The 27,798-nt window shown below is 42.8% G+C and overlaps 1 protein-coding gene across 4 annotated transcripts in view; it reads right to left on the reverse strand.

Moving 5' to 3' along the window:
- Positions 1-27,798, reverse strand: part of smarcc1a (SWI/SNF related, matrix associated, actin dependent regulator of chromatin, subfamily c, member 1a) — a 223,774-nt gene that overhangs the window by 118,222 nt on the left and 77,754 nt on the right. For all 4 annotated transcript variants that reach the window (XM_041189167.1, XM_041189168.1, XM_041189166.1 and 1 more), the window contains 3 exons: positions 17,092-17,245; positions 15,904-16,020; positions 12,795-12,854 (listed from right to left, as the gene is read on the reverse strand). In XM_041189167.1, the coding sequence (XP_041045101.1) occupies positions 12,795-12,854; positions 15,904-16,020; positions 17,092-17,245 (331 nt within the window). The remainder of the gene's footprint in view (positions 1-12,794; positions 12,855-15,903; positions 16,021-17,091; positions 17,246-27,798) is intronic.

Genomic DNA, 27,798 nt, shown 5'->3' on the forward strand with positions numbered 1-27,798 from the left:
AAATCTGAAATAAAAACACAAAATGCTGAAATACTCAGGTCAGGTAGCATTTGTGTAGAGAAACAAGTGAGTGTTTCAGGTTGATGACCCTTCATCAAAGCTTCGCAACCTGATTTTCTCACTTAATTCTCAAACCACTGTTCTCACTGATCTGATGAAGGGTCGTCATCTATCTGAAACAATAACGATTTGTATCCACAGATGCTCCCTGAGTATTGAGGATTTTCTGTTTTTATTGCAGTAAAATTCCTTGCCTGTGCGCACCTTGCAGCTCAAAGCCACACAAGGAAGAATGGCCCACAAGAAACAATATCAGCATCTCTGTGACTGTGAAAGGCACCAAGTCAAACAAGATACTGCCATCATCCATAAACCTGCAACTAGAGCACGTTTACTGGGTTGCAATTAGGAGTGGGAACTCCAGTCAATTTTTTCTCCTCTAATGCAGAAACTGGCCATTACCTGCAAACATCACCCCAGCTGAGGCTAGGGGCAAATCTGCAACATTTCTGCTGTACTGCTCAGCTGTGTCATTAGCTTAACCTGTTAATGCACTCATTTTAAACACAGCTTTTCAAACCAGTCAAAACTACAGGAATCCTTAAAACAGAACATATTGGCTATGATGCTGCCATATTAAAACCTCAGTTTTCCTTGGACTCGAACTCAAGTTCTGTCGAAGGGTCATGAGGACTCGAAACGTCAACTCTTTTCTTCTCCGCAGATGCTGCCAGACCTGCTGAGTTTTTCCAGGTAATTCTGTTTTTGTTTTTGTTTTAAAACCTCAGTTGTTCATTATGCACTCCATGCAGTCTCAAGTCATCATCAAATTATTAAACAGCCTTCATATAATTGTGCCACTCAACAAAATCTTTTAAAATATTAGCATTACTACTTAGTACAATAATAACTGGAACATTTATCAAATTGTGTCTCTTACTGACAGAATAATAACGAGGTTAAGAAGGCCACATTAGTGTTCTTTGAGCTGTACAACCTGTTCTCATCAAGTATAGTACGCCTATTGCACAAACTGTATTACGTGCAAAACTGCATTTTTAAAAATTTATTTTATGCTTCCATTTCACAGAAACATTCTTACTGAAATAGAAGACAGGCCATAGCCAGGGAAATTCATGGCAAGCATCATGAATACTGGAAGCACAAACGCAACCTGACATCTCACCCCAGTCTGCTCCAGCTAATGTTTTTTGACTGAGGGATGAACCATGGCCAAGACATCATAAAAATTCACTGCCGCACTTCCTACAGGGAAATGAAATAGTGTATGCCCACCTGAACAGGTGGATAGGATAGCTTAAGATCACACATCCAACAGTCAAATGTATTCAGCCAATACATTCCCACAAAAGGATAAAATAAGTCAAAGCCAGAGAATCCTTGATGTTGAAAGGGATAGAGAATAAGATGAAGCAGAGAAAGGACACCTGAAAATCAGGCTGAAGAGACAAAGTTCAGAAGGTGGTAAGAAAGGAAATAAGAGGCAATGGAGTGTAACTGAGGTAACTGAGTGCAGTCTTGGAGTTTGGTGAGAGGAAGAGTCGGTGGATGGGGGTGTGGGGGGGGACCATTTGCTTTCTTTCTCTTTCTATACTTCTCACCTGGTAGAAATTAGATCTTGCTCTACCACAGGGAAAGGAGCTGTTTGGTAAGTATCTGGGAAGCGGGTAAGTTCTATTCTATCCCGAAGATGGCAAAGTAAATAAAATATACAACAAAGCAACATAAATAAGTGTTTTATATAATTAAGTAATGATTTCAAACACATTAAGGATGGCAGGACACACGATGTGTCAAGGCTGCAGTACGTCCAGGGATCTCCCTGATAACGTTATGATCCAGGGCAAACACGTTAGTGTTTGCAGCTTGAGGAACTTTAGCTCAGAATCATTGAGCAGGAAGCTGAGCTGCAGAAGCTGCAACACATCAAGGTGGGGGAAAGTTTCCTGAATGCTTTGTACCAGGAGGCAGTCACACCAGAGGATAGGGTCTTCTGAATTCATCAGTGGTCAGGGACAGGAAGGTGTGACTGCAAGTGAGACAGTTAAGGGGGCTCAAAAGGGCAGGAATGCAAGCCTCTGCAATTGTCCAATAGGTCTGAGGTTCTCTCAGCTTGTTTGGATGACAGCAGGGGCTGCAGGGTGGATGAGTAAACTGACCATTGCACCGTGGTACAGGAAGCCATCCGGATAGTGGGGGGGGAGCAAAAAGGAATGTAGGCCAGTAGGGGACAGTATAGTGAGGGGGATTGACACTTCTCTGTAGCGAAGTGCAAGAAGCCAAACAGCTGTGATGCCTGCCCAGTACTGGGGTTCAGGAGAACTGCTCAAGTTTGGAGACGAACTTTTAGTGGGAGGGGGGAGGGTCAAGTTGTTGCGGTCCACGTGGGTACCAACGACATAGAAAAGAAGAGGCTTGTGTGGAGAGTATGAGGAGCTAGACACAAAATGGACAAGTAGAACCTCAATGGTTATAATCTCTAGATTATTACCCAAGTCACGTGCAAATTGGCATAGGGTACATAAAATTAGAGATAAATCCATAGCTCGGACTGGTGTGGGAGAAGTGGGTTCCAAATTGTGGGGCATTCGCACCGATAGTAGGTAAAGTGGGGGCTGTACCATTGGGATGGTCTACACCAGAACTGGGCTGTGACCAGTGTTCTTGCGAGCCGCATAACTGGGGAACTAGATAGTTTTAAATGATATCATGGGGGCAAGGGATCAAATGTGGAAATATATGGTTTATCAAAGAATAAAGGCAAGCTAAGAAAGGAAAATAGTACTATGGGAAATGAAGGTCAGAGTGTGGCAGGAAGGAACAGAGAGAAAAAAACCTAAGAACGCACAAAAAATCAAGACAAGATGTCACCAAGATAACAAAAAGCTACAGGCTTGACATCTGAATGCACATATCATTCATAAAGTAAACAACTCACTGAAGGAGGCTCCACAAATATCCCCATCCTCAATGATGGGGGAGTCCGGCACATCAGTGCAAAAGATAAAGCTGAAGCATTTGACACAATTTTCAGCCAGAAGTGCCAAATGGCTGATCCATCTCAGCCTCCTCCAGAGGTCCCCAGTATCACAGATGCCAGTCTTCAGCCAATTTGATTCACTCCACGTGATATCAAGAAACAGCTGAAAGAACTGGATGCTGCAAAGGCTATGGGCCGTGACAATATTTCAGCAACAGCACTGAATATTGTGCTCCAGAACTTGCCGCGCACCGAGCCAAGGCGTTCCAGTTTGGCTACAACACTGGCATCTACCCAAGCTACATGAAAAATTGCCCAGCTGTGTCCTGTACACAAAAAGCAGGACAAATCCAACCTGGTTAATTACAAACCCTTCAGTCTACTCTCCATCACCAGTGAAGTAATGGAAGGGGTCATCAACAATGCTATCAAGCAGCACTAGCTTAGCAATAACTTGCTCACTGATGCCCAGTTTGGGTTTCGCCAGGGCCACTCAACTCCTAACCTCATGACAGCCTTGTCAAACATGAACAAAAGAGCTGAACGCCCGAGGTCAAGTGAGAGTGACTGCCCTTGACATCAAGGCAGCATTTGACAGAGTGTGGCATCAAGAAGCCCTAGCAAAACTGGAGTCAATGAAAATCAGGGGGAAAACTCTTCCCAGGTTGGTGTCATCCCGAGCCCAAAGGAAGATGGTTGTGGTTGCTAGAGGTCAGTCACCTCAGCTCCAGGACTTCACTACAGCAGTTCCTCAGCGTAGTGTCCTCAGCCCAACCAACTTCAGTGCTTCATCAGTGACCTTCCTTCCATAAGCTCAGAAGTGGGGATGTTCGCTGATGATTGCACAATGTTCAGCACCATTCGCAACTCTTCAGATACTGAAGTAGTCCATGTTCAATTGCAGCAAGACCTGGACAATATCCACATTTGGGCTGACAAGTGGCAAGTAACATTCATGCCACACAAATGTCAGGTAATGGCCATCTCCAACAAGAGAGAATCCAACCATTGCCCTTGATGTTCAATGGTATTACCATCACTGAATCCCCCACTGTCAACATCCTGGGGGAGGTTACCATTGACCAGAAACTGAACAGTACTAACCATATAAATACTGCGGCTGCAAGAGCAGGTCAGAGGCTAGCAATCCTGCAACAAGTAACTCACCTCCTGGCTCCCCAAAGCTTGTTCACCACTTACAAGGCACAAGTCAGGAATATGATGGAATACTCTCCACTTACCTGGATGAGTGCAGCTCCCACAACACTCAAGAAGCTTGACATCCATCTATGGCAAAGCAGCGCACTTGATTAGCCAATAACATCAACAAACATTCACTCCCTCCACCACGTCACACAGTAGCAGCATTGTGTACCATCTACAAAATGCACTGCAAGAATTCACCAAACTCCTTCAACAGCACTTTCCAAATCCACAATCACTACCATCTGGAAAGAGAAGGGCAGCAGATAGATGGGAACACCACCACCTGGAAGTTCCCTTCCAAGTCACTCACCATCCTGACTTGGAAATATATCACCATTCCTTCACTGTCACTGAATCAAAATCCCAGAACTCCCTTCCTAACAGCACTGTGGGTTCAAGAAGGCAGCCCACCAACACCTTCTCAAGGGCAACTAGGAATGGGCAATAAATGCTGGCCCAGGCAGCGAAGTTCACACCCCATGAATGAATAAAAAAAAATAAAAACACACTGAAGTAAATAAATATCATGTTAGCCATTACGGAGACCTGGCTGCAAGATGACAAGCATGACAAGGTCACTGTTTAAAAATAAGGGGTTGTCCGTCCATTTAAAACAGAGATGAGGCAAAACTTTTTCACTCAGATGGTCGGGTGTAGGAGGTAACATATTAACCTGGATAGAAGATTGGCTGGCCAGCAGAAAACAGTATGCATAAATGGTTCTGTCAGATTGGCAGGATGTGACTTGTGGAGTACTGCCTGTGCTGGGGGCCTCAACTTTTTACAATTTATATCAATGACTTAGATGAGAGGAGTGAAGGTAACTAAATTTGCAGACAACACAAAGATAGGTAGGAAAGTATGTTGTGAAGGCGACATAAGAAGTTTGCAGGCAGATATAGATAGATAGGTTGAGTGAGCGAGCAAAAATCTGGAAGATGGAGTATAATGTGGGAAAATGTGAAGTTGTTCACTGGCAGGAAGAATAAAAAAAGCAGATTGTTACTTAAATGGAGAACGACTGCAGAATTCTGAGGTGCATCTGGGTACTCTCATGCTTGGGTCACAGGAAGTTGATGTGCAGTTACAGCATGTAATCAAGACGACTAATGGAATGTTATCCTTTATTACGAGGGGAATTGAAGATAAAAGTGAGGATGTTATGCTTCAGTTATACAGGGCATTGCTGAGACCACATCTCAACTATTGTATGCAGTTTTGGTCTCCTTACTGAAGGAAGGATGTAAATGTGCTGGAGGTGGTTCAGAGGTGATTTACTAGATTGATACCTGGAATGAGCCAGTTGTTCTATGAGATTAGGTTGGACATGCTAGGCTTGTTTCCACTGGAGTTCAAAAGAGTGAACCATAGAACACTACAGCACAGAAAACAGGCCATTCTGCCCTAATGTCTGTACCGAAATATTATTCCGCAAGTCCCATTGACCTGCACCTAGTCCATAACCCTCCAGACCTCTCCCATCCATGTATCTATCCAACTTAATCTTAAAACTTAAGAGTGAGTCCACATTTACCACGTCAGATGGTAGCTCGTTCCACACTCTCACCACTCTCTGAGTGAAGAAGTTCCCCCTAATGTTCCCCCTAAACCTTTCCCCTTTCACGCTAAAGCCACGTCCTCTTGTGTTTATCTCTCCTAATCTAAGTGGAAAGAGCCTATTCGCATTTACTCTGTCTATACCCCTCATAATTTTGTAAACTTCTATCAAATCTTCCCTCATTCTTCTACGCTCCAAGGAATAAAGTCCTAACTTATTTAATCTTTCCCTGTAACTCAACTCCTTAAGACCCGGCAACATCCTAGTAAATCTTCTCTGCACTCTCAATCTTACTGATATCCTTCCTGTAGTTAGGCGACCAACTGCACACAATACTCCAAAGTTGGCCTCACCAATGTCCTATACAACCTCACCATAACATCCCAACTCCTATACTCAATACTTTGATTTATGAAGGCCAGTATGCCAAAAGCTTTCTTTACAACCTTGTCTACCTGTGATGCCACTTTCAGGGAACTATGTATCTGAACTCCCAGATCCCTTAGTTCCTCCGCACTCCTCAGTGCCCTACCATTTACTGTGTATGTCCTACCTTGGTTTGACCTTACAAAATGTAACACCTCACACTTTTCCGCATTAAATTCCATCTGCCATTTTCTGGCCCATTTTTCCAGTTGGTCCAGATCTCTCTGCAAGCTTTGAAAGCCTTCCTCGCTGTCCACAACACCTCCAATCTTAGTGTCATCATCAAACTTGCTGATCCAATTCACCACATTATCATCCAAGTCATTGATATGGACAACAAACAATAAAGGTCCCAGCACAGATCCCTGAGGCACACCACTAGTCACAGACCTCCAATCTGAGAAGCAATCATCCACTACCATTCTCTGTCTTCTCCCACACAGCCAATTTCAAATCCAGTTTACAACCTCTCCAAGGATACCAAGTGTCTGAAACTTCTGAACTAACCTACCATGTGGGACCTTGTCAAAGGCCTTAATAACGTCCATGTAGACAACATCCACAGTTTTTCCTTCATCTACTTTCTTGGTAACCTCCTCAAAAAACTCTACCAGGTTCGTTAAACACGACCTACCACGCACAGAGGCATGCTGACTATCCTTAATCAGCCCTTGGCTGTCCAAATAATTTTATATCCGATCTCTCAGAACACCTTCCAATAATTTACCTCCTACTGACATCAGGCTCACTGGCCTGTAATTACCTGGCTTACTTTTGGAGCCTTTTTTAAACAATGGAACAACATGAGCTACCATCCAATCCTCCGGCACCTCACCCGTGGCTAAGGACATTTTAAATATTTCTGCCAGGGCCCCTGCAATTTCTACACTAGTCCCCCTCAAGGTCCGAGGGAATATCATGTCAGGCCTGGGGGATTTATCTACCTTTATTCGCTGTAAGGCAGCAAGCACCTCCTCCTCTTTAATCTCTATATGTTCCACGACACTATTGCTTGATTCCCTTCATTCCTTATGCACTATGCCAGTTTCCTGAGTAAATACTGATGCAAAAAAACTGTTTAAAATCTCCCCCATCTCGTGAGGCTCCACATATAGACGACCACTCTGATCTTCAAGGAGACCAATTGTGTCCCTTACTATCCTTTTATTCTTAATATACTTGTAGAAACCCTTTGGGTTTACCTTCGCGTTATCTGCCAAAGCAACCTCATGTCTACTTTTTGCCTTCCTGATTTCCTTTTTTAGTATTTTCTTACATTTTCTATACTCTACAAGTACCTCATCTGCTCCTTGTTGCCTATACCTGCTATACACCTCTTCTTCTTAACCAGATCGCTAATATCCCTTGAAAACCAAGGTTCCCTATGCATGTAAACTTTGCCTTTAATCCTGACAGGAACATGCAAACTCTGCACTCTCAAAATTTCACCTTTGAATGCCTTCCACTTACTGAACACATCCTTGCCAGAAAACAACTTATCCCAATCCATTCTTCCTAGATCCTTTCTCATTTCCACAAAATTGGCCTTTCTCTAATTTAGAATCTCAACTCGAGGACCAGACCTATCCTTATCCATAATTAGCTTAAAACTAATGACATTGCGGTCACTGGACCCAAAACGTTCGCCGACACATGCTTCCACCCGGTGCGGAAGGGGGTTGGGAAGGAGGAGGACCTCCTCGTGAACCTGCTCCTGGGCCTGGCCAAGTCAGCCATTAACAGGTCCAGGCAGCGGGTGATCGAGGGGGGAGTCCCACCCGATTGTTTGTCTCTCTTCCGCGTCTACGTTCGCGGCCAGGTGTCCCTGGAGAGGGAGTACGCGGTGTCTGCTGGCGCTCTCGAGGCCTTCCGTGCTCGGTGGGCACCACGGGGACTGGGGTGTTTTATTGACCCCTTTGATCACGTTTTGGTTTAATGTTTATAAGTTTCCTTTAAACTTTATCCTTGGTTTTACAGCTGACCTGACTTAGGGGCTGTGCTCAATTTATCCCTTATTTTGTTAATTTAGTTTAATTGTTTTAACTCTAAAAGAGTTACATATACTTCTGTCACCTGACCTGTCTGGTTCCCTAATAGGAGATCAAGTATTGCATCCTCTCTCATTGGTACCTCTATATATTGATTTAGAAAACTTTCCTGAACACATTTGACAAAATCCAAGCCATCCAGCCTTTTTACAGTATGGGAGTCCCAGTCAATATGTGGAAAGTTAAAATCTCCTACTATCACAACTTTCTGTTTTTCACATCGGTCTGCTATCTCTCTACAGATTTGCTCCTCCAATTGTCTGACTAATGGGCAGTCTGTAATACAACCCTATTAGTGTGGTCACACCTTTCCCATTCCTCAGCTCCACCCATATGGCCTCTGTAGACCAGCCCTCCGGGATGTCCTGCTTACGCACAGCTGTGATATTTTCCCTGACTAGTAATGCCATTCCTCCTCCTTTCATCCCTCCCCCTCTATCACGTCTGAAACAACGGAACCCCGGAACATTGAGCTGCCAGTCCATTGAGCCCCTCCTGCAACCAAGTCTCACTAATAGCAATAATGTCGTAATCCCACGTGCCAATCCATGCCCTAAGCTGATCTGCCTTTCCGACAATACTCCTTGCATTGAAATAGATGCACCTGAGAACATTGCTACCACATACAGACCCTTGATTTCTGTCTATACATGCGTTCCTCTCTTGACCTTTATCCTCCTCCACCTCACTATCTGCTCTAACACTCTGGTTCCCCTCCCCCTGCAAATCTAGTTTAAACACCCCTGAGCAGCACTAGCAAACCTACCCGCAAGGATGTTAGTCCCCCTCCAGTTCAGGTGCAAACCGTCCCATCAGAACAGGTCCCACCATCCCTGGAACAGAGCCCAATTGTCCAGAAACATGATGCCCTCCCTCCTGCACCATCTCCTGAGGGGTGACTTGATTAAAGTATATAAGATGCTAACAGTCTCAACAAGGTGGACCTAGAAAGGTGGTTTCCTCTTGTAGTTGAGTCCAGAATTGGGGGCAGCATTTTAAAATTTGGGGTCACCCTTATAGGACAGGTGAGGGGAAAGTTTTTTGAGGGTTGTGAGACTTTGGAACTCTCTGCCCCAGAAGGCAGTGGAGGTGGGGTCACTGAATCTTAAGGCAGAGGTAGATACATTCTTGATAGGCAAGGGAATCAAAGGTTATCGGGGGTAGATGGGAATGTGGAATTTGAAACACAAGCAGAGCAGTCATGATCTTATTGAGTGGCAAAGCAGGCTTGAGGGGCCAAGTGGCTACTTCTGCCATATGTTCATTTGCAGGAGCGAAGAGAAACTGCAAGAGGTGAGACTGACAGCTAACAGAGGGAAATCCAAAATTCTTCTACAGGCATATAAATAATAAAGGTGGCTATAAAAAGAATCGAGGCAATTAGGGACCAAAAATGGAGATTTATGCACTGATGCAGAGGACACAGCTGAGGTCATAAATTGTACTTGGTATCTGTCATTACCAAGGAAGAAGATGCTGCCAAAGTTCTAGTGAAAGAAGGGGTGATCGAGACACTGGATTAGCTAAAATTTGCTAAAAGATGTGGTATCAAAAAGACTGTGCTTAAAATTAATTAGTCACCAAGACCTGATGGGGATACTGAGGAAAGGGTGGTAAATGCAGAGGGGCGGCCTTAATCTTACAGTTCTCCTGAGCTACAGGGTTATGACAGAGGACTGGAGAATTGTAAAATGTTACAAACAAAAGAGAAAATACTGCAAATGATGGGAATCTGAAATCAAACCAAAACGTTGAAAATACTCAGCAGGTCTGTGAAAAAGAGAAATAGAGTCAACGTTTCGGGTTGATGATCTTTTATCTGTTTTATTGCAAATGCAGGCTGCTCAGTTTAACCTGGGAGGTGGAAGTGTTATTAGAAACTATAAGCTGCGACAAAACTAACTTGGACAAGTGTGGGTTAATTATGGAATGCCTACACTCATTTGTGAAAGGCAAGTAGGGTTTAACTAACTTGATTGAGCTAATAGAGAGGGGTGATGATGTGTAAATGGACTTCCAAAACATGGTTTGATAAAGTACCATATAACAGGCTTGTCAGTAAAGTTGAAAGCCATGGAATAAAAGGGATAGTAGCAGCATGGACATGAAGTTGACTGAGTTACAGGGAACATTAGTGGAGAACAGTTATTTTTCAGACTAAAAGGTGGGGTTCCCTTGGGACCCACTGCTTTTCTTCATCTACATTAATGTCCCACAGTTGGGTGTGCCGAGCATTATTTCAAAATTTGCAGATGATAAAACTTGGAGGTGTTGTGAACTGTGAGAAGGATGATAGGCTTCAAAAGGACATCTGTTGGTGGAATGGGCAGACACATGGCAGATGAAATTTAATGCAGAGTGTGAAGTGATACATTTTGGAACCATGAGGAGAGACAAACACAATAAAAGGATGCAATTTTAAAAGGAACACAGAACAGAGGGACCTGTGGATTGACATGCACATTGGACTCATGGAAGGTGGTTGAACAGACTGAGAAAGCAGTTAATAAATCATACAAGATGCTGAACTTTATAAAGAGGCATATAGAGCACAAAAGCAAGAAAGTTGTGATGAACTTTTATAAAAAACTGATTCTGCCTGAACTGGAGTATTATGTCCAGTTCTCCAGTTCTGAGCATCACACATTAGAAAGGGTGTGAAAAAATGAGAAAGATTCCAGCAATGAGGGAATGCAGTCACAAGGACAGAGTGGAGAAACTAGGGCTGTTCTCCTTCAAGAATAGGAGATTAAGTGAGGAGATTTGACAGAAGTGTTCATGTTAACAGAAGGACCGAGAACCTTAAATTAGAGGACACTAATTTAAGGTGATTTGAAAAAGAAGCAATGGCAACATGAGGAAAAACTTGACGTAGCAAGAGTTTGGATCTGGAATGTAATGCCTGTGTGTGTGGTGGATGCAGATTCAATTGTGACTTTCAAAAGGGAATTGGATAATTATCTGAAGAGAAGGAATTTGCAGGGTTTTGAGGAAAGGGCATTAGCGTGGGAGTAGCTGAGTTGCTCTTCAAGAGAGCCAGCATGGACAGAACGGACCAAATGGTCTCCTTTGTGCAGTTGCCATTCTATTATTCCATAATCCCACATTTTTAAACTATACAGTGCTCCCTCACCCACCAAACGACCTTTAACTGAATATTGCTGGTGCTATATGGCTGCTGGGTCTGCCGACATAACAGGAGCACTACAAATAAGTTCCCAAAGAAGTTATTTAAAATGTTTCAGAGAATGATAGAGCACAAGGTAAATGCCAGGGGTATTAAAGCAAATAAATAGTGCTTTAATATTGGTTAAGCTGTGGTTATAGTAGAAAGTGAAATTAGAAGCATCCTGTTGTTATAAAAGATACAACAGGCTCTTAGAAAAAGGCCAACTCAGGACTTGTCAAAGCAAAAGAAAAGTGGCCTGTGTCCTTTATTATGTCATTTTTTCCCCCCAACACAAAATACAGTGCAATGGACCCATTTATCCCTTCACAGCAGTATCTGTCACAGCAGGGAAGTCTATTTAAGCCAATCTCTCTGCTCTTCCCTGTACCCTTAATTATTTTTTGCTCGCAAGCATTAACTTGGCTCACTTCCACCACAATGGTATGCATTTATGCCGTGCCTTTACTATTGTAAAACTTAGTAAGCTGCTTATAGCTACTGATCAAAATTTGACATTTTACCGCAGATATTTAGGACAGGTGACCAAAAGCTTGGTCAAAGTGGTAGGTTTTAAGAAGCACCTTGAAGGAGGGGAGAGGGAAAGAGGCAGAATGGTTTAAGGACGGAATTCAGAGCAAAGGGCCATGGCAGCCAATGGCGCAATGAAGAAAATGGGGCATGCATAAACGGCAAGAACTGAAAGAACACAGACATGTGGGTTTTAGGGGAAAAATAGCCCACTGCATGAATAAAACCTCTTTTACCCTTCTGGTTACATATTAACTAAACAGCAGAAATAATATTTTACCATTCAAATTTCAAAACTTGGAACTGCTTAGTTTTCACCACCTCTTGCGTTGACAGGTTTGGGTTTTAAAATCTTACTTTCTCTCATCCAAGTTTAGTCAACTTAAGTTGTACCTTTGACAACCATTATGGAAAAGGCTTCACACAATACTCCAACTGTGTTCAAAGAGGTGTTAAACAGTTCCATGCTTTTACCGTCACTAGCACACTTCCTTAATATCGAGAAAGCCCAAAACTTATGTTGAGGCGAGGTGCCATTTTTCATGCTGCATACTGGAAGTCAGAATGGAAATCACCAAACTTACAGCATCAATAGAGCCTGGAAGTATGCTATCATATGCCTAACAATGCATCGTCTTATTTATTTTACTTCTTGGAGACTTTTAATAAGCATATATGATGTTACCAAATATGTACAACTGAATTGTACAATTAACAAATTTACTCAGATTGTCTCTCCACACACCTCCCAAAATAAACCACAAATTAGTTTCATGCTGTATTCTGGAACTGCTTCTTCAGTAACTAATTATTCCAGCCAAGCCTGCAAAGATGAAGTTATGAATCAGAGGCACTCACCTCCAGGAGCAGCAGAGTTTCTTGATCTGTCCAGTCCCTGGCTGCACTGGCCTTACTTTGCTGCAAAACAGAGGCACAACAGAAAAATATAAAGAAACATTCAAAATGAGATAGCACTTTAACAAAGTCTTTAAAATCTCAGAAAGTCTTTAAAATCTCAGTTTTCAATATTTTTGAGATATTTCACACTGCCCACGCAACAAATTTTCTTCCAACCTCCATCCAAAGCACAAACTCTTGCTGGCATACACACTTGTGGAGGGGTCCGCAGTTTTCCTGCGCTTGTCAAAACAGTCATGCTTCACCCAAGAACCAAGAACGCATCAATGGGATACCTAACTGAAGAATATCGAAGCCTATCCAGGACCCGTTCCCATCCAATGACTGTAGTACTGAAGATTTGCACTGCAAAACTATCCAGATTCGCACCAAGCTGTTCTAATACAGGTGCAACAGTACAGTATGGGGAGGTGGTCGCTGGACTGGTATTCCAGACCCAGGGTAATGCTCTGGGGACCCAGGTTCGAATCCCACCACAGCAGATGGTAAAATTTAAATTCAATTTAAAAATCTGGAATTAAAAGTCTGATGATGACCATGAAAGTATTGTCGATTATTTTAAAAACCTATCTGGTTCACTAATGCTTTTCATGGAAGGAAATCTGCTATCCTTAGCTGGTCTGACCTATGTGACTCCAGACCCATGGCAATGCGGTTGACTCTTAACTGCCTTCTGAACAAGGGCAATTAGGGATGGGCAATAAATGATGGCCTAGCCAGCGATGCCCACATCCCATGAACAAAATAAAAGCTCCAATATTGGCACCTCCCCAACAATGTGAAAAATTGCCCAGATATATTCTGTCCATAAAAAGGGGGGAGAAATCCCATGCAGCCATTTACCATCCCGTCAGGCTGCTCTCAATCATCAGCCATGTAACGGAAGTGGTCATCAACAGTGCTATAAAGCTGCACTTTAGCATCATTAACCTGCTCTCTGATGTTTGGTTTGGGCTCCACTAGGGCTATTTGACTCCAGACCTTGTTACAGCCTTCGTTCAAACATGAACTCAAGAGCTGAATTTCAGAGGTAAGACGAGGGTGGCTGTGCTTCAAATTAAGGCAGTATTTGACCGAGTGTGGCATCAAGGAGGCGAACAAAATTGAAGTCAATGGGAACAGGAGGGAAAACTCTCAATTGTTTGGAGTCATTTATACCGCAAAGAACAGTGATGATGATTGTTCGAGGCCAATTACCTCAGTCCCAGGTCATTACTGCAGGAGTTCCTCAGGGCAGTGTGCTAGGCTGAACCATCTTCAATTACATCAATGACCTTCTCTCCACCATAAAGATCAGAGGTGGGGATGCTTGCTGATGACTGCAATGTTCAGTGCCTTTCAAAAATGCTCAGATACTGAAGCAGTTCGTGACTGCATGCAGGGAGACTTGGGCTGATAAGTTGCAAGTAACACTGACGCCACACAAGTGCCAGGCAATGGCCATCTCCAACAAAAGAGAATCTAAACATACCCCCTTGACATTCAATGGCATTACATCGCTAAATCCCCCATCAACATCCTGAAAGTTGCCATTGACCAGAAATTGAACTGGACCATCCATATAAATACAATGGTCGCAAAAGCAAGTCAGAGGCTGGAAAACCTGCTTTTTGCAACTCACCTTCCTGATTCCCCAAAGCCTGTCCACCATCATGCAAGGCAAAAATCAGGATACTCCATTGGATGAGTACAGTTCCAATAACACTCAAGAAGCTTGACACCATCTAGGGCAAAGCAGCTTGCTTGATAGGCATCCTATCCACCACCTTAAAAGAATTACTCACGCTATGACTGTCACAGAGTGGCAGCATTGTGTCCCATATACAAGATGCACTGCAGCTACTCACCAAGTCTCCTTTAATAGCACCTTTTCAAACCCACAACCTCTACCATCTAGAAGAGCAAGGGCAGCAAACACATGGAACACTTCCCACAGCAAGTTCACCTCCAAGTCACACATTTTTCTGGGTCAAAATCCTAGGACTCCATCCATAACAGAACTGTGGGGGTACCTACATCACATTGGCTCCAGTGGTTGAATAATGTGGCTCATCAGTATCTTCTCAACAGCAATTAGGGCTGAGGAATTCCATCAATGAAAATAAAATCACTATCCTTGTACTGGACAACTGCAAACCTGTATGACAACTGTTTGAGTTAACCTGGCTCCAAACTTAACCATGTCATCTTGGAGTCACCCACAGCTTACATGTCACCTCCCCCACAGCCCCAAAAGAAAGATGGTGATGAGTTGGTCAGAGGATTGACCCAACTTATTTGGAGAATAGAAATACAAAAAGATTCAAGTGGAAAACATACCAGAGCTTAAAACTAGTGCTTCAATTCAAGTTAACACTCAGTTGAATCCAAAAACATTAGTATTTTTGCATGTAGTCTGTGGTAAATATGTTTATTATTTTCTCATTTGGCTTTGTGATGATTAGAGGATGTCCTGTACTTGGCTTCATTAAACGAAAGATGTCATTTGCAAACAATGTGAGTGCAATACTATGTTACATGGAAAGTTCTAGAATACAAGAATCAAAATCTTTTTGACTTTGCAAAATTTAAATCTAACTTTCTTTTCTTGAATATTTTTGGGAAGGCAACACCCTAAAATTGCTATAAAGTTTCAACTGTATTTTAAACACCTGTTGCTGCAACCCATTTTGGAGAGCTTGTGCACAGGAAATTACAAGCATTTCAATCTTGCAATATGCCTAACCAAACAGCAGTACAACTCAATGACCTATGTATTGAAAGTAATCACAATTTCTGACTTTCAAAAAACTAACCCCACTTCAATAGTGCCAAAAGCAAATAAAATTTTACAGTGCAGAAGGAGCCTGTTCCACCACATTCTCCATGTGCTGACTCTCAAAAAGCAATAAACTTTGTGTAGTTCTCATGTCCTTTGTGCACAATCGTTTCAAATTCTCAAACATTTATCTCATTCCCTTTTAACAGCTGAGGACTTCAGTTCCACCGCTGTTTCTTGTAAGGGAAGGACCCTATGCCTAAACTTTTCAATTAAAAATAAAAGACTTACTTTTGCTAAGGTACCCTTCTTGGAGTACATGTCAGTGCGCAGGCCAAAGTTCTGTAGGTCAGCTGGTTTGTCCTTTGACTTTTCTGGAAAGTTCAACATCTGCTGAGAGGCAGGAATCTGCACAAGAGTTTGAGATTTAAGTCAACATAGTACAAAATAAAAATTTGGAAAACAAAGTCAATTAAAAGAGCTCATTGTGGATTTTAGACATATGAAATGAAGCATTTAGTTAAATCAACATCCCACACATTTAATTGCAAATAGGAAAACATGCATCAGAATCCAAAGCAGGGGGGAAAAAATGTCAGCGAGGCATAGTTCAATGGCAGGCAGTGTAGGGAGGAAAACAGTCAACTTTGCATCTGCAAAGTCAAGAAAGATCTAGGAGGATGAGGAAGCCATTCAGTCCTTTGCACCTTCTCCACCATTTGTTAAAGTTCATGGCTGATCTACTATGTCCTTGACTCCAATTTCCTGCCTGCCTCCCATAACCTTAGACTCCCTTTTGATCAAAAATCTGACTAACTCTGTCTTGACTGTATTCAACAAGCCAGCCTTCACCACTCTGTGAAAGAGGATTCAAAAGGCCAATGACCCTCAGAAGAAATTCCTGCTTATCTCAGTGCTCAATGGGAGATTCCTTTTTTTTAAAAAAACTGGTCCCCCTGGCTATAAATTCTCCCATAAGGAGAAACATCCTCCCAGCATCTACCCGGTCAAGGGTCTCAGGGTCTTGTATGTTTCAATAAGATCACCTCTCATTCCTTGAAACTCCGATGAGTATAGCCCAAACTGCTCAACTTTCCTTCATAAGGCAAACCTCCATCACAATAATCAAAACATTGGAGGTAAACTTTGCATGATGAAAATCCAAAACGAAAATGAAATTCTGGAAAGATACTGTTGGTCTACCCAAATCACAGCCCATCTTTTTTCTTGTCAGACAGTAATGAGGACTGCTGTGCGGTTCCAATATTTTGTGTTTAACCTAATGGGAATAGATTATGAAAACCTATTTTCACAATATCTTCAGGGAAGTGAAAATATGCTTAGTTCCCAAATCTCTTGGCAAATAACTCCACACACTGCCTCCAGCCCCAACAGGTTACATTAATGAGTCAGGAGTAGGGATGAGGCACAAGGGGATTGAGGAAAGATGAGACCAACAGCTAATTTCCCATGTCTTACTTGAGGGGTTCTGAGATGAACCGGTACCAAGCCTGACGGAGTATCTGCGAGAACATTGAAGTGAGGGGTTGGGGGAGGCCCCATTGGCAGAGGTCGACTGTCGGCGTCCACTTGGTAATTCACAAGGCCCCACTGTTCCAGGAATGCATGAACTCTAAAGAAAGTAGTGTGTATATGAATGCACACAATAAAACATCACAGCATGCAATCTGCCAACAATTATCTGCTATTTTGATGTTATCTCAAGAACCCCCTCACACACAGATAATAGATGTAAGCAGTACAGTTCTGAGGGACACAAGCTGACAGGTAACTCACACAAGAAATAAAAAGTTTAATATAATGAAAAAGTAGAAGCCCTTTCCAAACACCAACCGAACAAAATCTTCAAAATCTGGTGACTAATTTCAACAATAAAACTTTATCCACAGCCAGTAAAAAAAATGACACCAATGACCAGTTCACAAGTTAATTCGAGAAAGCCTCAAATTTAGTCCTGCATACATCATGGAAATGTCATTTACTGAAGCAACAAAATAAACTTAAGACTGTGAAGGTACAGCAGTAAAATGGACAGTTTGGTTTCATGCCAGCACACCCTCAAGAATCAGGGGCTCAAATACCATCAAGGTGATATGGCAGCTCAGTAGTGTTGGAATATTGCACTATTACAGATGCTATTTTTCAGACAATAATTTAAACCAAGGTCCCAACTGTCTTTCAGGACTGACCCCCTGCCATTACTGAGCCACGTCCAAATTGGCATAGGGAAAATAAGGTTAGAGAAATGAATGCATGGCTGAGAGTGGTGTGGGAGAAGTGGGTTCCAGCTTGTGGGGCAGTAGTACCAGTATTGGGCAAAGTGGGATCTGTACCTTTGAGACAGTCTACACCAGAACCATGCTGGAGCTGGTATCCTCACAGGCCACCTATCGAGGGAAGTAGGAAGAGCTTTAAACTGAATAGTAGGGGTAAGGGATCAAATTTGGGAAGATGTGATCAACTAAAGAGTAGAGACAGGTATTAATATGGGAAATGATAAACAGACTGCGACAGGAAGCGACAGAGTACTATACCAAGAGTAAAATCAGAAGCTAAGGCGAGATACTACACAAGTCATGTGTGTGATGGAATATTCCCCACTTGCCTGGATGAGTGCAGCTCCAAAGCCACTCTAAAAGTTTGACATCTTTTAGGAAAAAGCAGCCCGCTTGATTGGCACCACATCCATAAACATTCACTCCTTCCACCACCGATGCAGTCTACAAGATGCACTGCAAGAATTCACAAAGGCTCCGTCGACAGCACTTTTTAAATATCCACCCACTACTATCTAGAAGGGCAATGGCTGCAGATAGATGGGAACACCACCACCTACAAGTTCCCCTCCAAGACACTCGCCATCCTGACTTGGAAATATCTCACCGTTCCTTCATTGTCGCTGGGTCAAAATCCTGGAACTCCTTTCCAAACAGCTCTGTGCGTGTACCTACACCACATGGACTGCAGCAGTTGAAGGGAGCTCACCACTACTTTCTCAAGGGCAACTAGTGATGGGCAATAAATGCTGGCCCAGCCAGCAAAGCCTGCATCCCGTGAATAAATTAAAAGCTACAAAAATAATAAAAACAAAATTAAAGGCTCTGTATCCAAACGCACGTAGCATTTGAAACAGAACAGATGAACTGATGGTGCAAATAGAAATAACTAAGTACAGAGACATGGCTACAGGATAACAGATTGGGATCTGAATATTGAAGGGTACCTAACATTTAGGAAGGGCAGGATGTTAGATAAAGATGGAGGGGTGGCTCTGTTAACTAATGATATCAACACATTGAGAGATGAATTAAGTTCAGGAAACCAGGATATATAAGCAATTTGGGTTGAGATGAGGAATCATTAAGGCAAGATGTCACATATGCAAATGGCGTACAGGCCCCCAAATTGTAACCACACAGTAGGACAGAGTATAAAAGAAGAGATAATGGAAGCTTGCCAGAAAGGTACACCAATAATCATGGGGGATTTTAATCTATATATAGACTGGAAAAATCAGATGGGCAAAAGTAGCGTAGATGAGGAGTTCATAGACTGTTTATTAGATACTTTGAGAATAGCACGTTGCGGAGCCAGAGAGCAGGCTATGCTAGATCTGGTATTGAGCAACGAGATAGGGTTAATTGATAAGCTCATAGTGAAGGCACTCCTAAGTAGCAGTGATCATATTATGATTGAATTTTACCTTCATTTTGAGAGAGAAACAAGGGTGTCCATGACCACTATTTCTAGCTTAAATAAGGGCAATTATGAGATGAGAATTATGTATGAAAGCAAAGCCAGCTAAAGTGAACTGGCAAATGAGGTTAAGGGATATGTCAATAGAAGTTCAGTGGCAAACATTTAAAGGGATATTTCAGAATACATGGAATATATACATTCAAATGAGAAAGAAAAATTCTAAGGGGAGGGCCCACTATCTGTGGTTAACCAACCAAGTTAAAGCATATAATTACGCAAAGACAGGTGGCAGGTCAGAAGATGGGAAAGAAAATAAAGAACAGTAAAGGATGACAAAAAGATTAATAAGGAGGGAAAAATTAGAGTATGAGAGAAAGATAGCTAGTAACAAAGACAGGCAGCAAGAGTTTCTATAGATAATAAAATAAGAAAAGGATTAACAAATTAAGAGTTGGTCCGAAAGAAAGCGCGCCTGGGGAATTAGTAATGGAAAGTCGAGAAATGGCGGATGAATTAAACAGGTGTTTTGCTTCGGTCTGCACTACAGACAACACTAGTAACATCCCAGAAATAGCTGTAAATCAGGAAATGGAAAGAAGGGAGAAACTCAGGAAAATTATGATCACAAGGGAAGTGGTATTGGGCAAATATTTGGGGCTGTAGCTTAACAAATCTCCAGGTCCGTATGGACTTCACCTTAAGGCCTTGAAAGAAGTGGCTAATGAGAAGTTGACGCACTGGTTTTAATTTTCCAAAATTCCCTAGATTTGGGGAAGGTTCCATGAGATTGGAAAATAGCAAATATAACAGAAAGCAGGAAACAATAGGCCAATTAGCCTAATAGGCTAGTTAGCCAGTTAGCCTAAATTTGCTGACAACACAAAGATTGGTAAGAAAGTCAAAGGAAAAATGTTAGAAACAATATTAATGTTGTTATAGCAGAGCACTTAGAAGAATTCAAGGCAATCAGGCAGAGTCAACATGGCTTTGTAAAAGGGAAACCATGTTTCAACATTTATTGGAGTCCTTTGAAGGAGTCACATGTGCTATGGATAAAGAGGAGCTGGTGGATGTACTGTACTTAGATTTCCAGAAGGCATTTGATAAAGGTTATAGCAGAAAATGAAAGCCCATGGATTAGGTTGGGGGGGGTAACATGGATAAGAGATTGGCTAGCTAACAGGAAGTGGGGAGTTAGCATAAATGGGTCTTTTTCTGGTTGGCAGGATGTGTCGTGTGGTGTGTCACAGGGATCAGTGCTTGGGCCTCAACTTTTTACAATTTACATAAATGACTTGGATGAAGGAGCCAAAGGAATGGTTGTTAAATTTGCTGACAACACAAAGATTGGTAGGAAAGTAAATTGTGAAGGGGACATAAAGAGGGTACAAAAAGATGAGTGGGCAAAGTTCTTGCAAATGGAGTATAATGTGGTCAAATGTGAAATCGTTCCTTTTGGCAGGAAAAATTGAAAAAGCTCACTATCTGAAAGTGGGAAAATATACGGTTGTCCATTTTGCAGGGCGAATAAAAAAAGCATATTTTTTAAATATAGATATCGCAAAGCTCAGATTCAGAGGGGATCTGGGTATCCTAATGCATGAATCACAAAAGGCTCATCAGCAGGTAATTAGGAAAGCTAATAGAATGTTACCATTTATTGTGATGGAATTGATTACAGGAGTAGAGAGGTTATGCTTCAGTTGTACAGAGCATTGATGAGACCACATCTGGAGTATTGTGTACAGTCTCCTTTTTTAAAGAAAGATTTAAATGTGTTAGAAGCAGTTCGGAGAAGGTTTACTGGACTAATACCAGAAATGGGAGGGCTGTCTTATGAGGAAACGCTGGACAGGTTAGGCTTGTAGCCACTGGAATTTACAAGAGTAAGAGGCGACTTAACTAAAACCTTTAGGATCCTGAGGGGTCTTGACAGGATGGATGTGGACAGGATGTTTCCTCTTGTGGGAGAATCCAGGACTAAGGGTCAATGTTTAAAAATAAGGGGTCACTCATTTATGACAGAGATAAGGAGACATTTTCTTTCAGAGTATTGTCTTTGGAGCTCTCTTCCTCAAAGGCACTGGAAGCAGAGTCTTTGAATATTTTTAAGGCAGAAAGAGATAGATTCTTGATTAACACACGGGTGAAAGGTTACGGGTAATAGGCAGGAATGTGGGGTTGAAGTTACATTCAGGTCAGCCATGATCTTATTGAATGGCGGAGCAGGCTTGAGGGGCCGAGTGGCCTACTGCTCCTTGTTCATATGTCCACAAGTCCCAGTTAACAGCTAGCGCTCAACCAGCATCTGGCTAATTTTAAAAAAACATTTGCCTTCTTTGCTTCATAGATTTTGCTGTGGTCAAATGGGCTGACATTTTCTGACTTCAGTGACTATACATTTCATAATCCAGGTTGTGAAGCATTGTGATTTTATTATTTCATGCAATCTGGAGGTATCAAAGTGCAGTAGCTTTTGTAGCTGGACAAACACATCCCAATACTTAGTGCTGGACTCAGATCTCAAGTTCAAACCATCCTCTATCAGAGGCCATAAAAAATATGGAAATGGAAAACAAAACACTGCTGGAGTGGGAGGTCACTGTTGAGGTTAGGGTTGAAGCACAATGTTACAGCAGAGCAGAAGAATTTCACCTGTCCCTGACTGGCAGCATTTGATGCCAATGGTGGATAGCCAAAAGAGTGTTCAATGCTTTAGCCTATTATCTCTCAACCTGATGAACTCAAAATTAATATGAAGGCCCACGTTGTTCCTTTACCTTCCAGTTTTTGCTGCTCCTTGCCAAAGCATGTTAACTTGAGGAGCCAACAAAACTTGAACCAAGTGACCATTCTTTATCTGAGACTAGGCTGCTGCATGTGTAAGACAAATCATAATGGGACTGATGACCTGGTCACCCAATACGTGCCTTATAGTTGGGAATATTTGAGAAGCAGGAATCCCAAGTGATTTTTATGCTTCAAGTTCCTGTGGTTCACAACAAGTAGCCACAGAGTCCAGTTGTACTGAGTACTGCTTCTACAGAGTACGAAACATGAGGAATTTGGTGTGTGAGGAAGAGGGGTTGTTCTGGTATTTTAAAGGAAAAAAAAAGGCAGAGACAGAGATGGAGAACAGGAAATAGCGAGACCAGAGGTCGAGAGGTATTAATTAAAATTGATCATTTCAATACCAACAGCAATGTTGCGAACTTCAATACAGTTCATGCTTCGAAGGCCACATGTGCACAAAGTGCTTCCGGCTGCTTCAGCTTAAGCTCAAGGTTTCTGAGCTTGAGGGGCAACTGGAATCAGAGTACAGCATCAGGGAGAGCTGGATTGTTCCGGGGGGTGGTCACTCCAGTAAGACTTAAAGATAGATGAGAGGCCATCCAGAAGAGTAGGAAGAGGAGTCTTCAGGGAGTGCGCCACTCTCAAACCAGTTACCAGCTTTTGGACACTGTTGGGAGTGACACCTTGGAGGAGAGCAGTGAAGACCAATGAGGAACTGACTGCATTGCAGGCAATAGCAAAGAGTAGAAATGTAGTTGTTAAATGAGTTTCCAAAGTTGGGGATACAGGCAGGCATTTTTCTAACTGCCATCATTCATCGCACAGTATGTTGCCTCCCTGGTGCCAGGATAAAGAGCATCATGAAAAGGCAGAAGGGAATGAGCCAGAACTTTCAATACACACTCATACCAACAAGAGAAAGCAGACATTCAGGTCCTAAGGTCAGATTTTCAGGAGCTAGGGAGAAAGTAAAAAAGGTAGGGCTTGTAAGTTATGAATCTCTTCGTTACTCCCAGTGCCACACACAAAATGCAATGCATGCAAGACACATGTGCAGGAGGGAGGGCTTCAGATTCTTGGGACATTGGGACCAGTTCGAGGGCAAGACAGACCCCATCAAAAGGGATGGGTTCCACCTCAACAGAGTTGGGATCAATGGCCTCATGGGGAGGATCACAAGTGTAGTTCAGGAGGATTTAAACCAAATTGGCAGAGAAGTGGGCACCAACTTATCGGGGTAGAAAAGAGAAACAAAGAATAAGGAATAAAGTTCGCATTGGGTCGTGCTAGAGAAGGAAAACAGCACCATATTAGATAGAAGCATACCAAGGCAGCAGTCCACATCCAAATGCATCAAGACCTGGACAATATCCAGGCTTGGGCTGACAAGTGACAAGTAACATTCACACCACACAAGTGTCAGGCAACGACCATCTCCAACAAGAGAGAGAACCCAACCACAGCCCCTTAATTTTCAATGGCATTACCATCACTGAATCACCTATTAACATCCTGGGGTTACCACTGATCAGAAACTGAGCTGGACCAGCCATAAAAATACTGTGGCTACGAGAGCAAGTCAGAGGCTAGAAATCCTGTGACAAGTAACTCACCTCCCGAGTCCACAAATCCTGTCCACCATCTACAAGGCAAAAGTCAGGAGTGCGATGGAATATTCCCCATTTGCCTGGATAAGAGCAGCTCCAGTAACACTCAAGAAGCTTGACACCATCCAGGACAAAGTAGCCTACTTGATTGGCACATCCACAAACATTCGCTCCTACCACCACCAACACACAGTAGCACCAGTGCGTGCCATCTACAAGATGCACTGCAGGAATTCACCATGGCTCCTTCAATAGCACCTTCCAAACCCACAACCATTATCATCAAGAAGGACAAGGGCAGCAGATAGATGGGAACACCACCTGGAAGTTCCCCTCCAAGTCAATCACCATCCTGACTCGGAAATATATTGCCGTTCCTTCACCGTCGCTGGGCCAATATCCTGGAACTCCCTTCCTAACAGCACTGGGTGTACCTTCACCACATGGACTGCAGCGGTTTAAGGCGGCAGCTCACCACCACCTTCTCAAGGGCAACTAGGGATGGGCAATATATGCTGGCCCAGCCAGCGAAGCCCACATCCCATGAATGAATTTTAAAAAAAGAATAACTGGAACAGAGTTTAAAAATGGTGAGAACTGGGTGCTACATATTCACGGGTACAAAGTGTTCAGAAAAGATGGAGAAGAAAATGGGAAGAAGTGAAATGCAGTAATATTAGGGAAGCATTGTGTTGGAAAGAGATGATATCTTTCAGGGGCAAGGACAGAATCTATTTTAGGTACAATTGAGGAGCAACAAAGAGTATAATCACAGCCCTGAGGGTATCCTACAGGCCTCCAAGTAAATAGCAAGAGTGCAGATCTGCAGAGAAGTAACAGATGTGCAGGAACTATAGAGTGGTTTAACTACCCAAGTATCAACTGGGATAGAGTACTTGAGTAAAGGGCAAAGGGAACAAATTTTGGTACTCAGGAGAAATTCCATGGCCGGTGTATTCTCAGTCCAACAACAAAAAAAGGAATTGCAGGATCTGGTGCTGGGGAATGAGATGGACCAAGTGTCTATGGGAGAATACTAGATATGGGGGAGGTGCTAGATCATTGAAAAGTGGCAATGGTGACAAAAAGGGTGTATTGGACATCCTAAGCAACTAAAAGTCAGTTTAACAGCACTGATGCTCCAACAATAAGAGAAAAAAATCCACAATCACTTGGGGAGGCATTGTAAAAGGCAGGGCGGGCTTGACTAGTCCAATTGATTGTTTTTGATAAAGTAACAGACGATTGATGAAGGGAATACAGTGGATGTGGTCTCAAAGCATGTGACAAATGCCACAAAAGGCTGGTTAACATACCTGAGGCTCACTGAATAGGAGAGTCAATGCCAGCTTGGATAAAAATTGGCTGCACAAAAAACAGCAAGTCATGGTGAATGATACACACACCCACACTCCACCCCCAACCACAAGCTGTTCAACTTGGCAACACTGCATGTCAAGAGCCAACTGCATAATGTTCTAATTCATGAGTTGCTGTTTGCTGATGACACCACACTGCTATCCCAGACTGAAGTTCACTTGCAACAGCTTATAGATCTGTTCTCCCAAGCCCAGCAAGGAGTTTTGACTATTAGCTCTCCCGAGCCTGGCAAGGAGTGTCGAATGACAATCAGCGTCAAGAAGACCAAAGTTATGGGTTAAGACAGAGTGTCTATCTTTCATCAACACCAATAGCTGCACTCTGGAGGTCGTTCATAGGTTCACATTCCTTGCATCAACCATTACCAGCAACCTGTTTCTTGATGGCAATCTTAGTGCTGCTTTCAGCAAGGCCGCAAGCTGTCATGTCAAAGTCGAGAAGTCGAGTGTGGCCAATAGCAAACTCAACAAAAACTGAAAGCTGTGTGTTCTCATCAGTCTCCTTTACAATAGCAAGGTATGGGCAACTTATGCAAGTCAAGAAAAATACTGAACAGCTTCAGGCGAATATTGGGCATCTCCTTGCAGATCAGAAAAATACAACAGCATGCAGGGATCCCTAGCTTGTTTGACTTCAAGTCAGCTGCAACTCCACTGCAGGATCCTGTGAGCTGAACAGACGGTGGCTGCATCCCCAAAGACATGCTCCAAGGCGAACTTGCTAGCAGCACGAAACAAGTAACCCACACCTGCAATGCAAGAATACAAGACAAAGTTGACCGGGATCGGAGTCGATGCATGGGAAGTCCTTGCTGCTGACCTGAGTGCCTGGAAACAGTCAGAAAGGGTGCAGAAAAAACAGAGGACAAAAAAAATGGCCAGATGGCAGAAAAGAGCCCACCAAAAGGATAAAAGAAAAGAAAATCAAGTCAACCTCAGGCCAACACTATTCATCTATGCCTGCTGGAGAAGAGACTGCGACTCATGAATCGGCCTCAACAGCCACAACAGACGTTCAATGCCAAAGTCACATACACCCTAAGCACAGTTCATTGTCTCCAGAGAAGGTCAGATGCCAAAATCCAAACATAAACGACTTGGATATTGGAATACCCAAGTAAAATTTCAAAGTTTGCAGATAGCAAATGTTGAGGTGTGGTAAATAGTGAGGATGACATTAACAAACTGCAACAGGACATAGCCAACTAGCGGAATTGACAGATGGAATCTCACAAACAAGTGTGAAGTGATGCATTTTGACTGAAAGGATAGGGGGAGGCAAAATAGACTTAATGGCACAGTCGTGTGCAGAGACATCAGGGCCAGGTGTTAATGCATATATCTCTTTGAAGGGGACAAGATATATCAAGACAGTAATGTGGAAAGCATATGGGTCCTTGAGCTGGTTCAGCAGATGTTGCATACAAAAACAAGGAAGCCATGCTGAACCTTTATCAAGCTTGGGTTTGGTCTCAGAGTATTATGTCCAGTTCTGCTCACCACATTTTGGGAAGAATATGAAGGTCCTCCAGAGGATGCACAGGAGATTTACCAGAAAGGTTCCAGAGGAATTTTAGCCACAAGGCTAGGTTGGAGAAGCTGGGGTTATTCTCCTTGGAGCAAACAAGGTTGAGGGAAGATTATAACAGGTTTAGACAAGGGGAACAAAGCAAAGCTGCTTGCATTTGCTGATCTTAAAAGGACTAGGTGGCACAGATTTAATGTTTGGGCAAAATACAGGAGGAATTCTGAGGAAGAAACCTTTTTCCAAAAAACGCAGTGAGTGGTAATGACAATGGGGGGTGGTGAAAAAAGGACAAAGATTTCAAAAGTAAACGGATGGGTACAAGGGAAATAAACTCGCAGGACAACGAGGAATGGGACTGACTGGATTGCACAACAGAGAGCTGGCATGGAATGGCCTGCTTGTGTGCCATAATGACTATCAACATGACTAACTGATATTGCACAAATTTTGGCAGGTTGCTGCAATCTAAACTCTACACATTCCATAGTTCAGCCATATTGTTCTGGCAGAGAAGTGGGTGGTTCCTGAGGGCATTTGCTCAGCACCAACTAAACCGACTATTTTGTCCTGGAACGCTGACAAGCTGCCCAAGTCTTTTTGCAGTTGAATTATCTATTGATGTGTATTATATTCATCATCCACCGACATGTCTGCCCCCCCATCATCATTCCCCCAGAAACAGATTTAACCTCTAGACTCAAATATTGCTGTCACACAACCATGGGAAAGGGAAAGAGGAAACAGAAGGGGAGGGGCAGAATGATGTCCCTTCAACAAGGATCTGACTACAGCACCAGTGATTTAAATCATCTGACAGCAGAAACAAGTTTCTTTTCTCCCCCCCAACAGTGGAATAACTAAATGCTCTCATTGTATACCAAGTTTTACACATCTTTGATACTAATCACACATGTTCTAAAATGTTGTGATTAAAATGCTGAGTGAGTGAATATAAAATACCTCCCCTTTCCAACAGACTGAGGGATATGGAACACCAGTGAGTTTATGGAGTTTGACATACAGACCACCTGCTCCTCAATTCAACTTCTGCAAGCACATCTTAGATTGGATTGGTTCAGATGAAGAAAAACTTGCTTCCTATTGTGGAATTGACATCCACCTGAACAGGTGAAGTGATGTTAACGATTCATCCAAAGGA

The sequence above is a fragment of the Carcharodon carcharias genome, chromosome 6, assembly GCF_017639515.1.
Source record: "Carcharodon carcharias isolate sCarCar2 chromosome 6, sCarCar2.pri, whole genome shotgun sequence".
Taxonomy (NCBI): Eukaryota; Metazoa; Chordata; class Chondrichthyes; order Lamniformes; family Lamnidae; genus Carcharodon; species Carcharodon carcharias.